The sequence below is a fragment of the Zalophus californianus genome, chromosome 6 (assembly GCF_009762305.2).
Source record: "Zalophus californianus isolate mZalCal1 chromosome 6, mZalCal1.pri.v2, whole genome shotgun sequence".
Lineage (NCBI taxonomy): Eukaryota > Metazoa > Chordata > Mammalia > Carnivora > Otariidae > Zalophus > Zalophus californianus.
In genome coordinates, this window is record NC_045600.1 from 45,931,850 (window position 1) to 45,948,781 (window position 16,932).

Consider the following 16,932-nt stretch of genomic DNA (forward strand, 5'->3'; position numbering starts at 1 on the left):
TGTGCCTATAGCTATTAACACAATGTCTGGCACATAGTAAGTAGAAATACCTTTTAAATAGTGATTTTAAATTAGGGATATCATAGTATTAAATAAGATATGTGCCTATAGCTATTAACACAATGTCTGGTACATAGTAAGTACTCAATAATGTTTTAAATAGTGATTTTAAATTATTTATTTGAAGGGTAGTAATAACCTCCATTTTTGCAGAACAGATCCCCATTGCTGTACCTCTTACTAGCATTGTTCCTGGGGATAATTTATTGTTGTTCCAATAGACTAAGTCAAAGTCCCCAAATAGGGGCATCTGGGTGGCTCAGTCGTTAAGCATCTGCCTTCAGCTCAGGTCATGGTCCCAGGGTCCTGGATCGAGTCCCGAGTTGGGCTCCCTGCTCGGCGGGAAGCCTGCTTCTCCCTCTCCCACTCCCCCTGCTGTGTTCCCTCTCTCGCTGTGTCTCTCTCTGTCAAATAAATAAATAAAATATTTAAGAAAAAAAAAGTCCCCAAATAGACTCCATTTGATCTTATACAGTGGCCCTGGATATTTGAGTTTAAAAGGTATTTCTACATATATATATAAAGTGTAAATTTATGTGAACTAAATTACCAAAAGTCACATAAAACAGGTCTTCAAATTTTTAGGAAAAAAAATCTCATGGGTATTGGCATGACTATCATACTCTGTTTTTCTAAAAAAATTCTGTTTTTCTAAATATAATTGAAAATTGCAGTAGCTAATAAACAAGGAAGATGGATTGAGCAGGGATAGTCCCTTCTCCTTCTCAGCTGCAAGTATTCTGGTCAAACTAGTCCAACCATAGCAAAATGTATCACCTCTGACATTAAGAAGTAAAGAAGAGAGAATGAGACAGAAAAAGACAGCTCGGTTTGGTTCAATTCAATAAATATTTATGAGCACATACTGGTGTATTATTTCAACATAACACACCAATATTTTAAACTCCCTTGACCCTTGTTCTTTTTCTGTCACCCATTTGGCAAAAGTCCAACTTCAGATGGACTATTTTCTACATGGCTGCTCCAGAACAGCCCTCTTTCTTTTTTCCTTTCTTTCTTTTTCTTTCTTTCTTTCTTTCTTTCTTCTTTCTTTCTTTCTTTCTTTCTTTCTTTCTTTCTTTCTTTCTTTCTTTCTTTCTTTCTCTCTCTCTCTCTCTCTCTTTCTTTCTTTCTTTCCTTCTTTCTTCCTTTCTTCCTTCCTTCCTTCCTTCCTTCCTTCCTTCCTTCCTTCCTTTCTTTCTTTCTTTCAGATTTACTTATTTGAGAGAGAGCAGGCACAGACAAGTGGGGAAATGGGCAGAGGGAGAGAACTTTCAAGCAGACTCCCTGCTGAGTGCAGAGCCCAACTCTGGGCTGGATCCTATGACCCATGAGATCATGACCTGAGCTGAAAACCAAGAGTTGGATGCTTAACTGACTGAGCCACCCACACCCAGGCATCCTCTGTTTCCTTTTTGTATGCACCCATAAGACTGTATTCCTCTCCATCAGAAACTGAGGCTTCCTGCCAGCAGTGGTCAGCTGACTGAGGCTGTAGTCTTGATTGCAACACCTTGAGAGACTGAGTCACACACCCAGTTCAACTGCTCCTGAATTGCTGGTCCACAAAAACTGTGACGTGATCAGTGTTCAGTGTTTTACACCATTAAATTTTATGGTAATCGGTTACACAGGAATAGATAATAGGGCAGGAACTGATATTTTTCTAGAGAGCAATTGGGAAACTACCAGATAGGCAAGTAGCAACTATTTTTGCTCCCACATCAGCCACAACCCTCGAGATTTTGGAAATTTGTCATCCCAAATATCTACCCCAAATGCCTACCAGAATGCATGTAGTTGAATGTATGCATGGCTAAGCAGTAAGATGTTGAGTTGAGGTAGGAATAGAAGTTAGAATTCTTATGCTTCTGGGAAATACTCTTCTTTAATAAAGTAATCTATAAAGACTTTTTTTTTTAAAGTACCACAACACCTAGATTGAAAAAGAGGAGTCCACTGCCCCACTCTATTCTACTCCTGGGTCCTATTCCTCAACTCTTTAACATGTTTCTTCTACATTTTCTTTCTAAATAACATGCTTATGCTGCTATTTCTTGATGAACCAATTTTAGGATTTATCTTTGACTTGCTAATAAAGCAGATAAAGATGTAGCACCCTTATATCACTCCAGATCCCCACTTTCCCTACCTCCATCCTCCAGACATACAATATATACAAGTTTGGTTAAATCACCATCCAGTATTTGTCTTATTGTGGAGCTATGGAAATCAAAGCAATATACAATAGGTATATTTTATTGTACAGTTGTTTGAACTTCCTAGAATTAAAAGCTGCCTCATTTTTTAGATGTTCTTTTTTTTTAATGACTTCTCCCCAACTTTACAATATAATTGTTAACTTCCCCTGAAGAGTGTTTTTCAAACAGTCAGTCACAACAGGTATCCCTCCAGTTCACCCAGTGACACTGCCCTTGAGGTCTCCCCGCTGTCTAATCCGGGCCCTAGGTCTGTTACATGGCTGTATTCTCAGAACTTCTTTAACTCCTCTCTTGGGTGCTATCTTTTCTTTCTGAATACCCATGTCTCCTCATTTCTGGTTTACTCCTTTGGTTGGATCATATCCTCCCATAAATTGTCTGAGAAAGGATTTAAAGATGTACATTATTCTTCATATATAACAATACTTTAATAATTCTATTCTCGGGCGCCTGGGTGGCTCAGTCGTTAAGCATCTGCCTTCGGCTCAGGTCATGATCCCAGGGTCCTGGGATCGAGTCCCACATTGGGCTCCCGGCTCCGCGGGGAGCCTGCTTCTCCCTCTCCCACTCTCCCTGCTTGTGTTCCTGCTCTCGCTATCTCTCTCTGTCAAATAAATAAATAAAGTCTTTAAAAATAATAATAATAATAATTCTATTCTCAGGGGTGCCTGGGTGGCTCAGTCAGTTAAGCAGCTGCATTCAGTTCAGGTCATGATCCTAGCGTTCTGGGATCGAGTCCCACATCGGGATCCTCGATCAGTGGAGAGCCTGCTTCTCCCCCTCCCTCTGCTGCTCCCCCTGCTTGTGCTCTCTCTCTCACTATCTCTCTCTCTGTGTCAAATAAACAAATAAATAATCTTTAAAAAAAATAACAATTCTATTCTCAGACTTGATTAATAGCTTGGCAGGCTAAAGAATTCTCAGAATTTTGAGGGCCTTGCTCCATTGTCCGGGAGCTTCCAGTGCTTCTGTAGCGCCCTTCTGATTCTTAATTCTTTGTAGGGAACCAGCTGTTTTTTCTTTCTGAAAATTTTACCTCTGTTAGGGGCATTTTCCACCCAATAGACTGGGCACTCAGTGTACCTATCAATCCAGATAGCCATCCTTCAATTTTGGCTATTTTCCTGAATAACCTCTAAGGCGATTTCCTCTCTGTTTTCATGTTCTCTCTTACTGGTACACTTATTGGTCAGACTTTGCTCTCCTTGAATTAACCCTCTATTTTTTCCATTTCTTCTCATTTATTTCTACCTCTTTTTTTTTTAAATATCACTCTCTAGGAGATTTCCTCAATGTTTCCTCTAATATTTTGGTGAAAACTTTTTATTTTGGCTATCATATATTTAGCTTCCAAGATCTCTTTCTTGTTCTCTAGTTGTTCCTTTTTTTTTTTTAAGATTTTATTTATTTATTTGACAGAGAGAGAGACAGAGACAGAGATAGAGGGAATACAAGCAGGGAGAGTGGGAGAGGGAGAAGCAGGCCTCCCGCTGAGCAGGGAGCCTGATCCCAGGACCCTGGGACCATGACCTGAGCCGAAGGTAGACACTTAACGACTGAGCCACCCAGGCGCCCCTCTAGTTGTTTGTTTTTATAGACTCCTGTTCTTATGTGTTTGATGATATGCTTATAGCTTTTATTTGTCTTTTTTCTTCCCTCTTTGTTTCCTCAAAGTTCCTATTTTCTTATTTGTTTTGGTCTATTTCAGGTTGGAGGCTTTCCTTAACAATCTTGTTAGCCTTGGTATTCTGATCATAGACTGAGTCATGATCAGAAGATAAATAAATAAAAGACAGAAGAATTCTGAGCATGTGAGTGGGGGGGCACTAACTGTTCTGTTGTTTTTGATGCTGTTGTTTATTCCTGGAAGAATTCTCCACTCTCCTTTTAGAATGGGAGAGGAGGAAATCAGGCATGAGGGGGTGACTGGAAAGCAGGAATACATAAGGTCTGCAGGTTTGGAACTGAGTGTTACAGGTGGTCTGCTGGAGGTAAGGGAGGCATTTTAACATTCAGCAAGGAGGGGCTTCACTTAATCAACCCTTCTTTCATTTTGGAACTCTCTCCCCTCTCTCTGTAAACGTGCTGAGTCTAGAGTCCCTGAGTTTGTAGCCACTCTTGTTTCTTGACTGGACAATCTTGATCTTGAAATGTGTTCTAAATGAATTTTAGATAAGTTTCTTTTATTTTTTTCTAATTCATCAACTGGTAGTTGAGCTCCTACTTTGTCATCAATTTTCCCACATCCATACCTTTTGTGAATTTTCTCTTGTCAATTCCAATTCTCTTGTGTCCTCAGTCCCATCCACATTTACTTCTGCCCAAAATGACTGCTTTGCCTCTAAGCTTATAATGTTTGAAACATAATCACATGTTGCCCTGTGACATCTCATGCTGTTATCTTCTCAAGTTCTTTATTTAATTTACGTGTACATTCATTAATTCACTCAAAAGTCATCTTGTGAAACTCACACACTAAATGCTGAGGAAGCTGAGACTACCAAGGCGAGTTCCCTACCCCTCTGTTGAATGGGGAGAACGTTTACATAAATACATATTTGATTCCACATACTAAGCACAATTATATGAGCTTATAGAACCAAAAAGGAGAAACCTAACCCAACCACGGAAGAGTTAGGGAAGACTTCATGGAGGTAGCAGTTGCCTGAGCTTAATCTTAAAGGAGTTAGCCAGATGAAGTGAGGATGGTCCATATGAGGCAGGGCAAAAAACATTTCAGGAGTGGAAAATGAGTGAGTAAAAACATGGAGGGTGGAAACAAGGTCTATATGGGGAATTGTTAATAGTTCAGTGACCGTAAAGCAGATACGTATTAGAGATATAGCTGGAAAAATAGGTGAGGCCAGATCATGGGGACTTCGAATGTCATGCTGAGAATCTTGAATTTGATTCCTCAGATAGTGGGGAGCATCGGAGTTTTTAAACAGAGGTGTGATGTGGTCAGATTTATGTTTTTGAGAAATCAGGCTAGCATGGAGGCTGTTTTTTGTTTTTGTTGGGTTTTTTTTTTTTTTTTTGAGGCTGTTTTTTGATGGGGATAAGCTTAGAGCCTGGGTGATCATTTAAGAAAATGTGACAATAAATCAGGTGAATGACAATAAGGGCTGAAACTAACTCCTTGGTCATAAAGATGGAGAGGAGGGAATAAATTGAAGAAAGAACTGGCAGGACTTGGTTGACTAATAGATAACAAATCTATTGATTGGTGAAAAAAAGGGAGAAACTGAGGGTGGCTTCCTGCTTCTTAGGTGTCTAGATATGGATGGTGGTGAGGAAAGCAGATGGTTGTGTCCAATAGGCAGTTGGCTTTTGAATGTCAGGGAGAGATCTGAACTAGAAAAATAGATTTGGGAGACATTGGCAGGGAGGAGGTATTTAAAATTGTGAGAATGGGCAAGTTTCTTCAGGGGCAAGTATAGAAGAAGAGCACTGGACAGAGGATAGGATCCTGGGGAACACTCACATCATAGATGTAGGCTGGGGGAAAGCCCATGAAGGAGACAGTTAAATAATACCAGAGAAGCGTAAGGAGAATCTGGAGTGTTTGGTGCATAGACATTGAACTGAGGAGGATGGAATGAGCATTGTCAAAGTGCAGCAGAGATTTCATGATCTCATGAAAATGGTAATTAGATTTGACCATAAGATGGCCAGATATAGAGGAGTAGGAGGGTAGAGTTAGAAACCTCACTGCACAGTGGGGTTAAGGTATAAATGGGAAGTTAGTAAGTCAGTTACTACTTTATGAAGCTTGTTATTCCAGGAATATGAGGGAAAGGAGGTGAAGATAGAGCTTAAGTGGCATTTCTCCCCCATGTTAAATAATCTCAAGTGTCTTGGGAGAAAATTCTAGCAATGTATAACATGCATATTTATATTCAATAAATACTAATTAGATAAATAGATCTAATCAACTATTAACACCAGACCTTTAGATTTTTACTTAGCCTTTCTTCCTCTTGAGTGTCATAATATTCCTTTTCCTTGAGCAAATTTTTCCCTTGAGATGATTTCCTTCCAGCCTATTCAGTGCCTGAAAATGTTTAGGTACTGAGAAGCTTCCTACAGAAATCTCCATGTCTCATTTTGAGAAATTGGGTTCAAGCCATTTCCGGCTTTGGTCATTAAAAAAAAAAAAATAATAGCTGTTGTTTGCACAGGTAATCAGAATTCCATCAAGAAATGCTGTGTACACTAAATCTAAGTTATGTTATTGTTATAATCACTAGTATTAGAATAACAAGTTTGTGACCTTGTTCATCTCTAAAAAATTTAATGTTGTTTAGCTAAGGTATAATAGAAGGGAGGCTGGACTTTTGGAGAGCAAAGGTTGAACTGTGTGCCCTGTGGGTGCTCCTTAATAGTTATTGAATGACTAATCAGTTATTTCATAGGCCCTAACACAGGTGAAGTGATTTCCAGAGCAGGCAGAGTGGGAAAAGTAAACTCATACAAAAAGGACCAACTTGAAGGATTCTCGGGGAAATAAATGTCAGTGGTAGTTATGCCATATAAAACTGTGTTTTAGGGCGCCTGGGTGGCTCAGTTGGTTAAGCAACTGCCTTCGGCTCAGGTCATGATCCTGGAGTCCCAGGATCGAGTCCCACATTGGGCTCCCTGCTCAGCAGGGAGTCTGCTTCTCCCTCTGACCCTCTTCCCTCTCGTGCTCTCTATCTCTCATTCTCTCTCTCTCAAATAAATAAAATCTTAAAAAAAAAAAACAAAAAAAAAACTGTGTTTTACACATTCTAAAGTCCCTGACAAAGCTGAAAGGAAAAATTATAATTATTAAGACAATAAGATCCAGCAATCCCACTTCTGGGTGCATATGAAACCATTATCTCAAAGAGATACTTGCACTCCCATGTTCATTGCAGCATATTCCCAATCGCCAAAGTATGGAAATAACCTAAGTTTGCATCAGTGGATAAATGGGTAAAGGGGATGTGGTATACATATACAATGGACTATTCATCTATGAGAAAGAAGGAAATCCCGCTGTTTTCTACAACATAGATAGGCCTTGAGGGCATCATGCCCGGTGAAATAAGCCAGACAGAGAAAGACAAATACTGCATGCTATCACTTATACGTGAAATTTAAAAAAAAAAAGTCAAACTCATAGAAACAAGAGAGTAGAAAAGTGGTTGGCAGGGGCTGGGTGGAGGGGTTAGGGAGAAATTGGTAAAAGTGTACAAACCTTCAAACATAAGATGAATAAGTTCTTAGGATCTAATGTCTAATATGGTGACTATAGTTGGTAACTGTTTGTATAATTGAAATTTGCTAAGAGAGTTGAACTTAAATGTTCTCACCAAGGAGGAATAAAGGGTAAATATGTGAGATGATAGATGTCTTAATGAACTCAGTGGGGGGATCTTTGACAATGGCATCTGTGTATAAAATCATCATGACATACATTTTAAATATCTTACAATATTATTAGTCAATTAAACTTCAATAAAGCTGAAAAAGCAATAAAGTAGAAACTAAATGGTCTTATACGGTGATGGTTTCTGATTACAAGTTTGCTAGAAATTTGTTGTGGGCAAGAGTTCAAATCTGAGGAATGGAGTTTTCATCCTGGGAACATTCATACTTTTAAACTCTCCCAAATTACAGGTTTATTGCATCAGGGTGAAATCCAGAGCTGATTCATGTTCAGATTGCTTCCTCCTGCAATTTTAGGCTTTATTCATTTAGTTTCTCCATTTTCATATCTCTTATTTTTGATAGTGTAATCTTCAGATATTAATATTGTATATGAAAAAATATTCAATTTACAAACATAGGCAGAAAGCCTTGTTAAGATACTGAGAGTCACAGGTATGTTTGAGGCAAAATTCCCACTTGAAGAGCTGAAAGAGATTACAATTCAGTGGTAGAAACAAGTAGAAATGTCATAAAGGATCACATGCTAAGTTCTGTAGGGTGTCCCTCTGTATGCAGGGACTGGACCTTCTATGTCTTTATATCTCTAATGTCAAGCTCAGTCTGGCATAGAGTAAGTTTATTGAATTGAAATTCATTTAGAGACTGGAAATGGGTTTAGAGGAAACCAGAAAGACCATGAAGAAGAGGGAATGAATGAGCTGGGTCTGGCCCTGGAGAGAGAAGTAAGATCAGTACACAGGTATGATGAAAAAGGACTTGCTAGGCAAAGAGGGAGATTGGATTAATATGTAAATGTGGCATGTTGTAGATATTAGAATCTGAGCTTCTCAGGCCCACCAGGATCTCAGATGGTTGATGACATTTTACCATGCGTCAGTCCACTTGGCAAGTGAAAGCAGAGCATAGGTCATGGGCATTGAAGTAAGAAATATCTGAGTTTGAGTCTCACCTCTAGCATATCATGTGACTTTGAATAACATATATAAACTTTCTATGCTTATTTTTCTGAGCTGGAAAACAGAAGTAATACCTATTTGGGGCCTACCATATCCTAAGCTACTTCATTAAAAAAGACATACCAAGGGGCAGCTGGGTGGCTCAGTCCTTAAGCGTCTGCCTTTGGCTCAGGTCACGATCCCAGGGTCCTGGAATCGAGCCTCACATCCGGCTCCTGGCTCAGCGGGGAGCCTGCTTCTCCGTCTCCTGCTCCTCCTACTTGTGTTCCTGCTGTCGCTATCTCTCCCTCTGTATCAAATAAATAAATAAAATCTTTAAAAAAATGACATACCAAAAAAAAGATAATTTGAAATATTTGAAATGTTAGTAAGATGTTGGTAAGCTTTCCAGTTTCACCGTGAAAATTTCTCCTTGAAAAAAAAAGGCTTTTAGACTAGACCCACCGTTCGGAATCAAAGGACGAACTCATCTCTTCGTCACGTCATCTCCCCGCTCTGGGGAGATGAAATGAGAGGGTAGTTTCCACCTGCGCTGACTGATACAATTGTAGCCATTCGCTACATTTGACTATGAAATGTGGCTAGTTTGCATAAAATGCACACCAGATTAGAATTAAAAACAACATGTAAAATATTTTATGAATAATTTAATATTGAGTATATTTCGAAATGTTTCGCATGTATTGGGTTAAATAAAATATATTAAAATTAACTTCCCCTGTTTCTTTTTGCTCTCTCGACGTAACTACTAGAAACTCGAAATTACTTATGCAGCCCTGGTCTAGATGATCACTCATGTCGTTTTCAGCTTTAAGACTGCTAGGGACACTGTGGACGCGTAATTCGTACGGTTTGCCTTCCTCGCTTTGAGATACCGAAGGATTTGCCGGGAGTGCGCGGGGTGGGGTGGGGCCCTGCGGGGAGACCGAGACCCCTCCGGTTTCGCTCTCGCAGCGGGAAGGACCCCCGACTCCCGCGCGGGGGTTGGGGCGGCAGCACCCGAGCCAGGGACCAGGCGCCGGGCGTAGGGGGCCGAGGACGGGCGTGACGCGCCGGGCGGGGCCGAACCGGGAAGCGGGTTCGTGCGTCAGCCTCACGCGCGGGGAAGGAAGCCGACCTGAGGCCCTGGGCGGCCCGCTGCGGGCGCCAAGGCACGTCCGCAGGCTCCGCCGGGAGGTGGCGGGCGCTGAGAGGCGGAAGAGCCGAGGGCGGGCCTGGGAGGCGGCCCGGAGGTGGGGCGCCGCCGGGGGCCGGCCCGCGCGGGCTTCATCTGCGGACGCGCGGCCTGCGCCCGAGTGCTGGGACCGCGAGGCACTGGGTGACGAGCGGCCAGAGCGGCTATGGGCCGCCGCTGGGGCTTCCTGATCGGCCTCGTGGGGGCCGTGTGGCTGCTCGGCTCGGGTCATGGTGGGCAGCAGCCCCCTGAGACGGCGGCGCAGAGGTGCTTCTGCCAGGTGAGGGTTGTACGCACTGCTCCCGGTGCTTCCCGCCTCCCCCCTGCGCTCGGTCCCGCTCGCCCCTGCAGGTGAGGGACTGGGAGTGTCTCTGCGTCTCCACCCTCCTGGACGAGCCCCTAGAGCTTCTGCTCTCTTGGCGGGCTGAGTCCTCTGCAGCTCGCCTGGCTTGGTGTGGACGGGAGTCCCAGCGCAGCCGCGCTTCGGATCCGGTGTGGGGTGAGAGGTGTGGGTGCACGCTGTTATGTTCTTACCGAGTTGGTTTATGCATCTTTGTTGGTCTTCCCTGCCCGGGAAGGGCGTGCACGCTGTGCGCGAACACTCAGTATTTGTTATTTTAGCAGAACCTGGGTCTTCCTGACTTCTAACCTGACCTGGAACTGTGTACGTTGTGCCTATGCTGGGTGCCTTTGCTCTCCTTCCTGGGCAGGATGTGCTTTTGTTGGGGGGGGGGGGGCGGTACTCTCAGATCTCGTTGTCAGGCAGGAGAAGGGCTTCGTGTGGCTTTTCTGTGTCTAAGCCCAACTGCCTTGTGTCTTTGGGCCGCGGCTTGCCCTGTGGCTCCTCGCCCCGTGCGTCCTTTTCTTTTTCCTAAGTGTGATGAGATTTTCTTAACGTCACGCCCATTGTGGGAGGATGAGCCTTACTCCTCAGTGCACAAGTTTAATTACAAAATTATGATCATTTTCCCTTTTTAGTAAACGATGTGGGTTCCTTGAAAAAAGTCAAAGAAATTTAGAGGTTTTTGGCTCTACAGTATTCTGTATTTTAATATCATTACTCTTAAAAGTCACGTTTTGGTTGGCTTCTGTTGATAAAAATTACATTTTATACGAAATTGAGGGTAGGCATCCAAATTTTTCCTTTTAAGTGGATTGTACTATTATCAGAAATAACATTTTATATGTGTAGGGGCAATGCCACTATTTCACAGACTAAAAAACAGCTTTAAATATTATGGGAGGAAAAAATAAATCAATATCATGGGGGAAGAACTGTCTCTTTCACTGCTTTATATTCTTGCATTTTGTTGATTTGCTTAGTGATTTAGGAGTTGAGATGTTATCTGAGTAGGAGAAGTTGAAAGGAAATTTGCTGCTTTACAACTAAGATTGAAAAGCTCCTTTACTTTCAGGGTTCGACAAACTGCACACAATCAAGTACTTCAAAGGAAGAAGGATCATTTTTCTACAGATTACAAATACAACATAACACAAAGTGTAAACATTTACAAATAAGTAAAGTCGAAGAGATTTTAAAATAAGTTGGTGTTGAAAGAAGATGTCCAATATAACATTTTCAACTACACTTTAGATTTTTAGGTAAAAATAGTACAGGTTGAGCTTTTCAACTTTCACTACCCCCTCATAACCTTTTTAGATATCTGATTAAAATTGGGGAGTTTTTAATTTTTTAATATTTTTTTCTTCTGATTAGTATTTAAGCTCCCCCACCCTTATAATATTTTCAAGATTTGAATAGTCCCCCAACACAAACATCTGTTAGACCCCTTTCTTTTCCTTTTAGAACAAGAGTGGCTCTTTTTCTTTTCAGAATCAACTTTAAAAATAATAAATTGAGGGGTGCCTGGGTGGCTCAGTTGTTAAGCGTCTGCCTTCGGCTCAGGTCATGATCCCAGGGTCTTGGGATAGAGCCCCGCATTGGGCTCTCTGCTCAGCGGGGAGTCTGCTTCTCCCTCTCCCACTCCCCCTGCTTGTGTTCCCTCTCTCGCTGTGTCTCTCTCTGTCAAATAAATAAATAAAATCTTTAAAATAATAATAAATTGAGGTCCACATGGTAAAAAACAGTTTTAAGAAAAATTTAAAATGGTGTGCCTGGGTGGCTCAGTCAGTTAGGCGACTGCCTTCGGGTCGTGATCCCAGGGTCCTGGGATCGGGCCCCACATAGAGCTCCCTGCTCGGCAGGGGGCCTGCTTCTCCCTCTCCCTCTGCCGCTCGCCCTGCCTGTGCTCACCTGCTCGCTCTCTCTCTCTCTCTCAAATAAATAAATAAATGAAATCTTAAAAAAAAAAAAGAAAATTTAAAATGGTCTATTTAAATCAATTTAAGAACAGAGACCATCAATTTCAATTTAATAGATTGAAACAAATACATTTTAGTTCTGTTATGGTCAGTAATGGAAGAGATGGGGGTAAGGAGGAGAAGGGACAAGTGATGAATAGACATGAAGAGAAAATTGGAGACAAGCATATAGACATAGATGTATACAGAAATGAGAGAGACACACAGAAATAAAAAAAATGGTGGAAGAAAAGATTAGAGGAGACTAATGGTAGAATTTATTCATTCAATAAACATTTATAAATACTGTGGACATTGACCTGAGTATTTGGAATATAGTAATAACTCTGGTGTGATCCTTGCCCTTAAGAACTTACAATTTAGTGAATAAAGTTCTTTGGAGCTTGGGGAGAGGCAGAGATCCTAAGCATTTTTTTTTTAAAGATTTTGTTTATTTTTTGGACAGAGTGAGAGAGCACAAGCAGGGGGAGAGGGAGAAGCAGGCTCCCTGCAATGTGGGGCTCCACCCCAGGGCCCCAGGATCCCAGGATCATGACCTGAGCAGAAGGCAGATGCTTAACCAACTGAGCCACCCAGATGCCCCGATCCTATGCATTTTATTTTATTTAATTTTTAAATTTTATTATGTTATCTTAATCACCATACATTACATCATTAGTTTTGATCCTAAGCATTTTAAAAAAACACGTTAGTCGGGATGCCTCGCAGTAGAGCATGCCACTCTTGATCTCGGTGTTGTAAGTTCGAACCCTATGTTGGGTATAGCGATTACTTAAAAAATAAAATCTTTAAAAAAAGTTATTAAATAATGCTAGACACTAAATTAAAGACTAACTTTCGACCTAAAGTTTAGAAATAAAAGTTAAAATCTCTCATTCTCTTTGCAGTACCCGATTAGCAGCAAAGTTCTGTCGGGTCTGCTTTGTTAATAGTCTTTTTCTCCCTTCCTGTTGCCAATCTCTCTTACCGCGTCTGCCTTGAATTACCACATCACCCCTCATCACACTCTTGCATGGGTGCCTGGTAGTAGGGATTCACTTTATAGAATACCAACTCTAAGTGGAGCCAAAGCAGCATGTGGTTATTTGGCCTTAGGAAAGTTATTGAAGTAAAATGTACAAAGCTCTACAAATAATCAGATTAAATTCAGTAAGCATTTATTGAGGCCTATTATGAATAAGTTTTCAGAGATCAAGAACTAAGCTAAAAATTTAAAAACTTAGTCCCATTTCTTGATACTCCAGAGTACTGAGCCTGGTACATAATTGGTACTCAGCAAGTATTAGGGAAGTTACAATACAGGATGTGAGCACTGTGCTAGCAGGAGTATATTCTTTCAGTTTTTCTGCTTAGCGAGCCATTTGCATGTTTTTCTGGAATTGATCTTTCAGATGGGTTGATGGCTCCAAATGAATCTTTAAAGTTAGTCAATTACTGCATATGCTGTTGACATAGAGAGAGAGAGCTCGAATGAGAATGAGGGGAGGGGCAGAGGGGGAAGAGGGAGAGAGAGAATATCAAGCAACACCCCGCGGAGTGCGGAGCCTCAGGAACCCAATGTGAGGCTGGATCCCAAGACCCTGAGATCATGACCTGAGCTGAAATCAAGAGTCAGGCGTTTAACCAACAGAGCCATCCAGGCGCCCAGGTTTAGGTCAATATAAAAAATACTTTTTATTTGTTAGTCAGAGTGGCTGGGGCCATGGAAGAGACACTCCATAACATGTTGCGTGGTAGGTGGAAATAAGCCTGGATTAAAATTTAGTCAGAGGAATCTTTGAAACAGGTTATACTGGAGAGATGTCCATTGACTCTGAGTACTTATTACATTCCCTGCCTTTTTGAACAAAGAATGTGGAACAAAGCACATTTTATATTGGTTGCTACACTTTGGGTCACAACAACAATTTAAAGTTCTAAAGACTAAGGCTTTAAGGCAGAAATAGCTTGTAGCTTTCCATGTCCTTAGAATGGTGCCAACTACCCAGTATAGAATTTTTGGTGTTTCCATGCTTTCATTAACAGAGGTGTCTCAGTCAACTCTGTCAATGAATAGTTTTCATGTTCTTTTTGAAGGCCACAAACCACTATAAAATTAAATACAACTAAAGGTCTTTGCAAAAAAAAAAAAAAAAAGAACACTTTGAGCACTTTTAAAAGGTATTTCATATTTCAAAGAAGTATGAAGAATATATTCTCACAGTGCTTGGGAAAAAATGATAGTCTATGGTAGGACTAGAAGTTGTTGGCACATAAGGAAACTATTTAGAAAGTGTTTTTGTTTTGTTTTGTTTTGTCTTTCATTGTAAATTAAATAGTGAACAAAGAAAATAGTCAACAAGCAGGCCCATGTTATTTTCTTTTCTCTTGCCTTTTATATTTTAGTATTTGGTCCGAACCAGTCAGTCTGTGGAGAAACTATTTGAGACTACCTCCGCAGCTAACTGTTGGCTGTCCAGTTCTATGTTCCATTGGGGCTACAGATGTAAAATTTTTGGAATATTTTATCTGCAAACTGGGCCTTTTTTTTTCTTATTAAAAAAAGAAATGTAGGCGTGCCTCGGTGGCTCAGTTAAGCTTCTGACTCTTGATTTTGGCTCAGGTCATGATTTCAGGGCCATGGGATCAAGCCCCACATCAGGCTCTGCACCAGGCGTAGAGCCTGCTTAAGATTCTCTCTCCCTCTGTTCCTCCCCCCAACTCCCCACCCCGGACTCGAGTATTAGTGCACACACACATACTCTCTCTCTCAAAAAAAAAATGTTGTGGTTGCTTTGGGGAATAGTAAGATCCCTTTCACTAGAAGCATTAATTTAAGTAGCGGTAGGGTAGTAATACTGACTAACATTTACTGGCTATTTAGTCTGTCATTTCATTTTGATATCAACTCTTAGAGATGGGAACTATTCATATTGCCATTTTGTGTTGAGATAGGAAACTGAGGCTTGGAGAGGTTAAAAAAAACTTGGGTAAGGTCAATAACTAATAAGCAGCAGAGATGGGATTCAACCCCAAGAAGGCCTGAGTCCAGGGCCTACGTGCTCACCATTGTCGCACACTGCTTCCTCAAGAGTGTGTAGGAGGGCATTACTGTGTGCTTGGGAGGCTGCAGCAGAAGGCCCTCAAAGACTTTTCAGCTCTTTAGAGACTAGGACTTTAAACCGGGTGATGTTATGTCTGGCCTACCCGGGTCCTTATATCTGCCCTCCCTCAGCAAGGGCCTTCTACTTGCCACCTGTTAGTTCGGCCCCCTACCCAAGGCTGATTGCCGCCTGAAGTCTAGAGCAGCAAGCTTCAAATGTTAGCATGCATCAGTCACTTTGTGTATGTGTGTGGCAGGGAGTGGGGTGGGGGGGCATTAAAGAAAACATTCAGATCCCTATGGTAGGCTCAGAATTCGGTTGCAGTTTAGAGATAGCGTGGCCATTATTTCAGCAGCCTTATTAGCACATCCTGAAGCTGCATTAGTGTCAGGTCATCCTTGTTCCAGATCAGCACCCATCTTTTGGTCTTAGTTTAGGTACTAGGACGTTGTTTTGTTTCCAAGATGCTGCTCTGGGTCTGTTCACTGGATTTCTTCCTTTGTCTTTCCCAGAGACTGTATTCTGGTAACATGCCTGGTTCTGTAGTTTCTAGAACTGGGCCTGGAATCATACCTGCCAGACTTCTTTCCAGGGATTGGGTTTTGCCTTTTGGCAGGCTTATCTGAACGGTCACGTGGCTTGGATTTCTGAGTATCTTCCTGTCTGTCCTTTGCTGGGCCCTCTCCATCTATTGAAACTCCTCACCCTTGCTCTGCCTCCTTAGCTGCCCTGCTACCATTTGTAGTAGTTGGAAATACCTCCTACTCAATTTCTAAGACAAAGGTCAGAGGATTTTTAAATCTACCATTGTCTTGTCTTATCTCTTTGAGGTCTCCAGGCTATAAGCCATTTCTGCTCTGAATGCATCTTGCATTCCTTTATGGTTTGGGCCTTCTATTTTTTTTTTTAATTTAATTTATTTATTTGACAGACAGAGACACAACGAGAGAGGGAACACAAGCAGGGGGAGTGGGAGAGGGAGAAGCAGGCTTCCTGCGGAGCAGGGAGCCCAATGTGGGGCTCGGTCCCAGGACCCTGGGATCATGACCTGAGCCGAAGGTAGACGCTCAACGACTGAGCCACCCAGACGTGGTTTGGTGCTTCTTCTAGCTTCCTTTGTGGTTAAGGTACAGCTTGGTAAAATGTTGCATGCAGTGGGTTGTTTACCTTTGCTGCTTGCTTTCCTTCTTCTGAGTACTGTATTTCTGCCCCTTGGGTTTTTGTGGTCTGGAGCACTGAGCACCACCATAGGTGACATGGTAGTACATAGTCATAATTAGACTTTGGGGCTGGTCTCCAGTGAATGAGAATGAGAGTGGACAGCATTCATTGAAACATTCATTCATACAGGGGCGCCTGGGTGGCTCAGTCGTTAAGCGTCTGCCTTCAGCTCAGGTCATGATCCCCGGGTCCTGGGATCGAGCCCCGCGTCGGGCTCCGTGCTCCGCGGGAGGCCTGCTTCTCCCTCTCCCACTCCCCCTGCTTGTGTTCCCTCTCTCGCTGTGTCTCTCTCTGTCAAATAAATAAATAAAATCTTTAAAAAAAAAAAAAAAAAGAAACATTCATTCATACATCCACTCTACAAATAAATATTGAGCATCTACTTTGTGCTTTCTAGAAGTACAGTGCGAAGGACTAGGAATACAAAATGAGCAAACATGATTTTGCTCTCAAGGATTTTAAACTCTAGAGGGAGGAAG

At 41.8% G+C, this 16,932-nt stretch overlaps 1 protein-coding gene across 2 annotated transcripts in view; it reads left to right on the forward strand.

Moving 5' to 3' along the window:
- Positions 1-9,745: 9,745 nt before the first annotated feature.
- Positions 9,746-16,932, forward strand: part of ERO1A (endoplasmic reticulum oxidoreductase 1 alpha) — a 56,498-nt gene continuing 49,311 nt past the window's right edge. Inside the window, exon 1 of one of the 2 annotated variants that reach the window (XM_027572791.2) lies at positions 9,746-10,107. In XM_027572791.2, coding sequence (XP_027428592.1) covers positions 9,994-10,107 — 114 coding nt within the window. In that variant the 5' untranslated portion in view covers positions 9,746-9,993. The remainder of the gene's footprint in view (positions 10,108-16,932) is intronic. The other variant, XM_027572790.2, reaches the window with a different exon arrangement.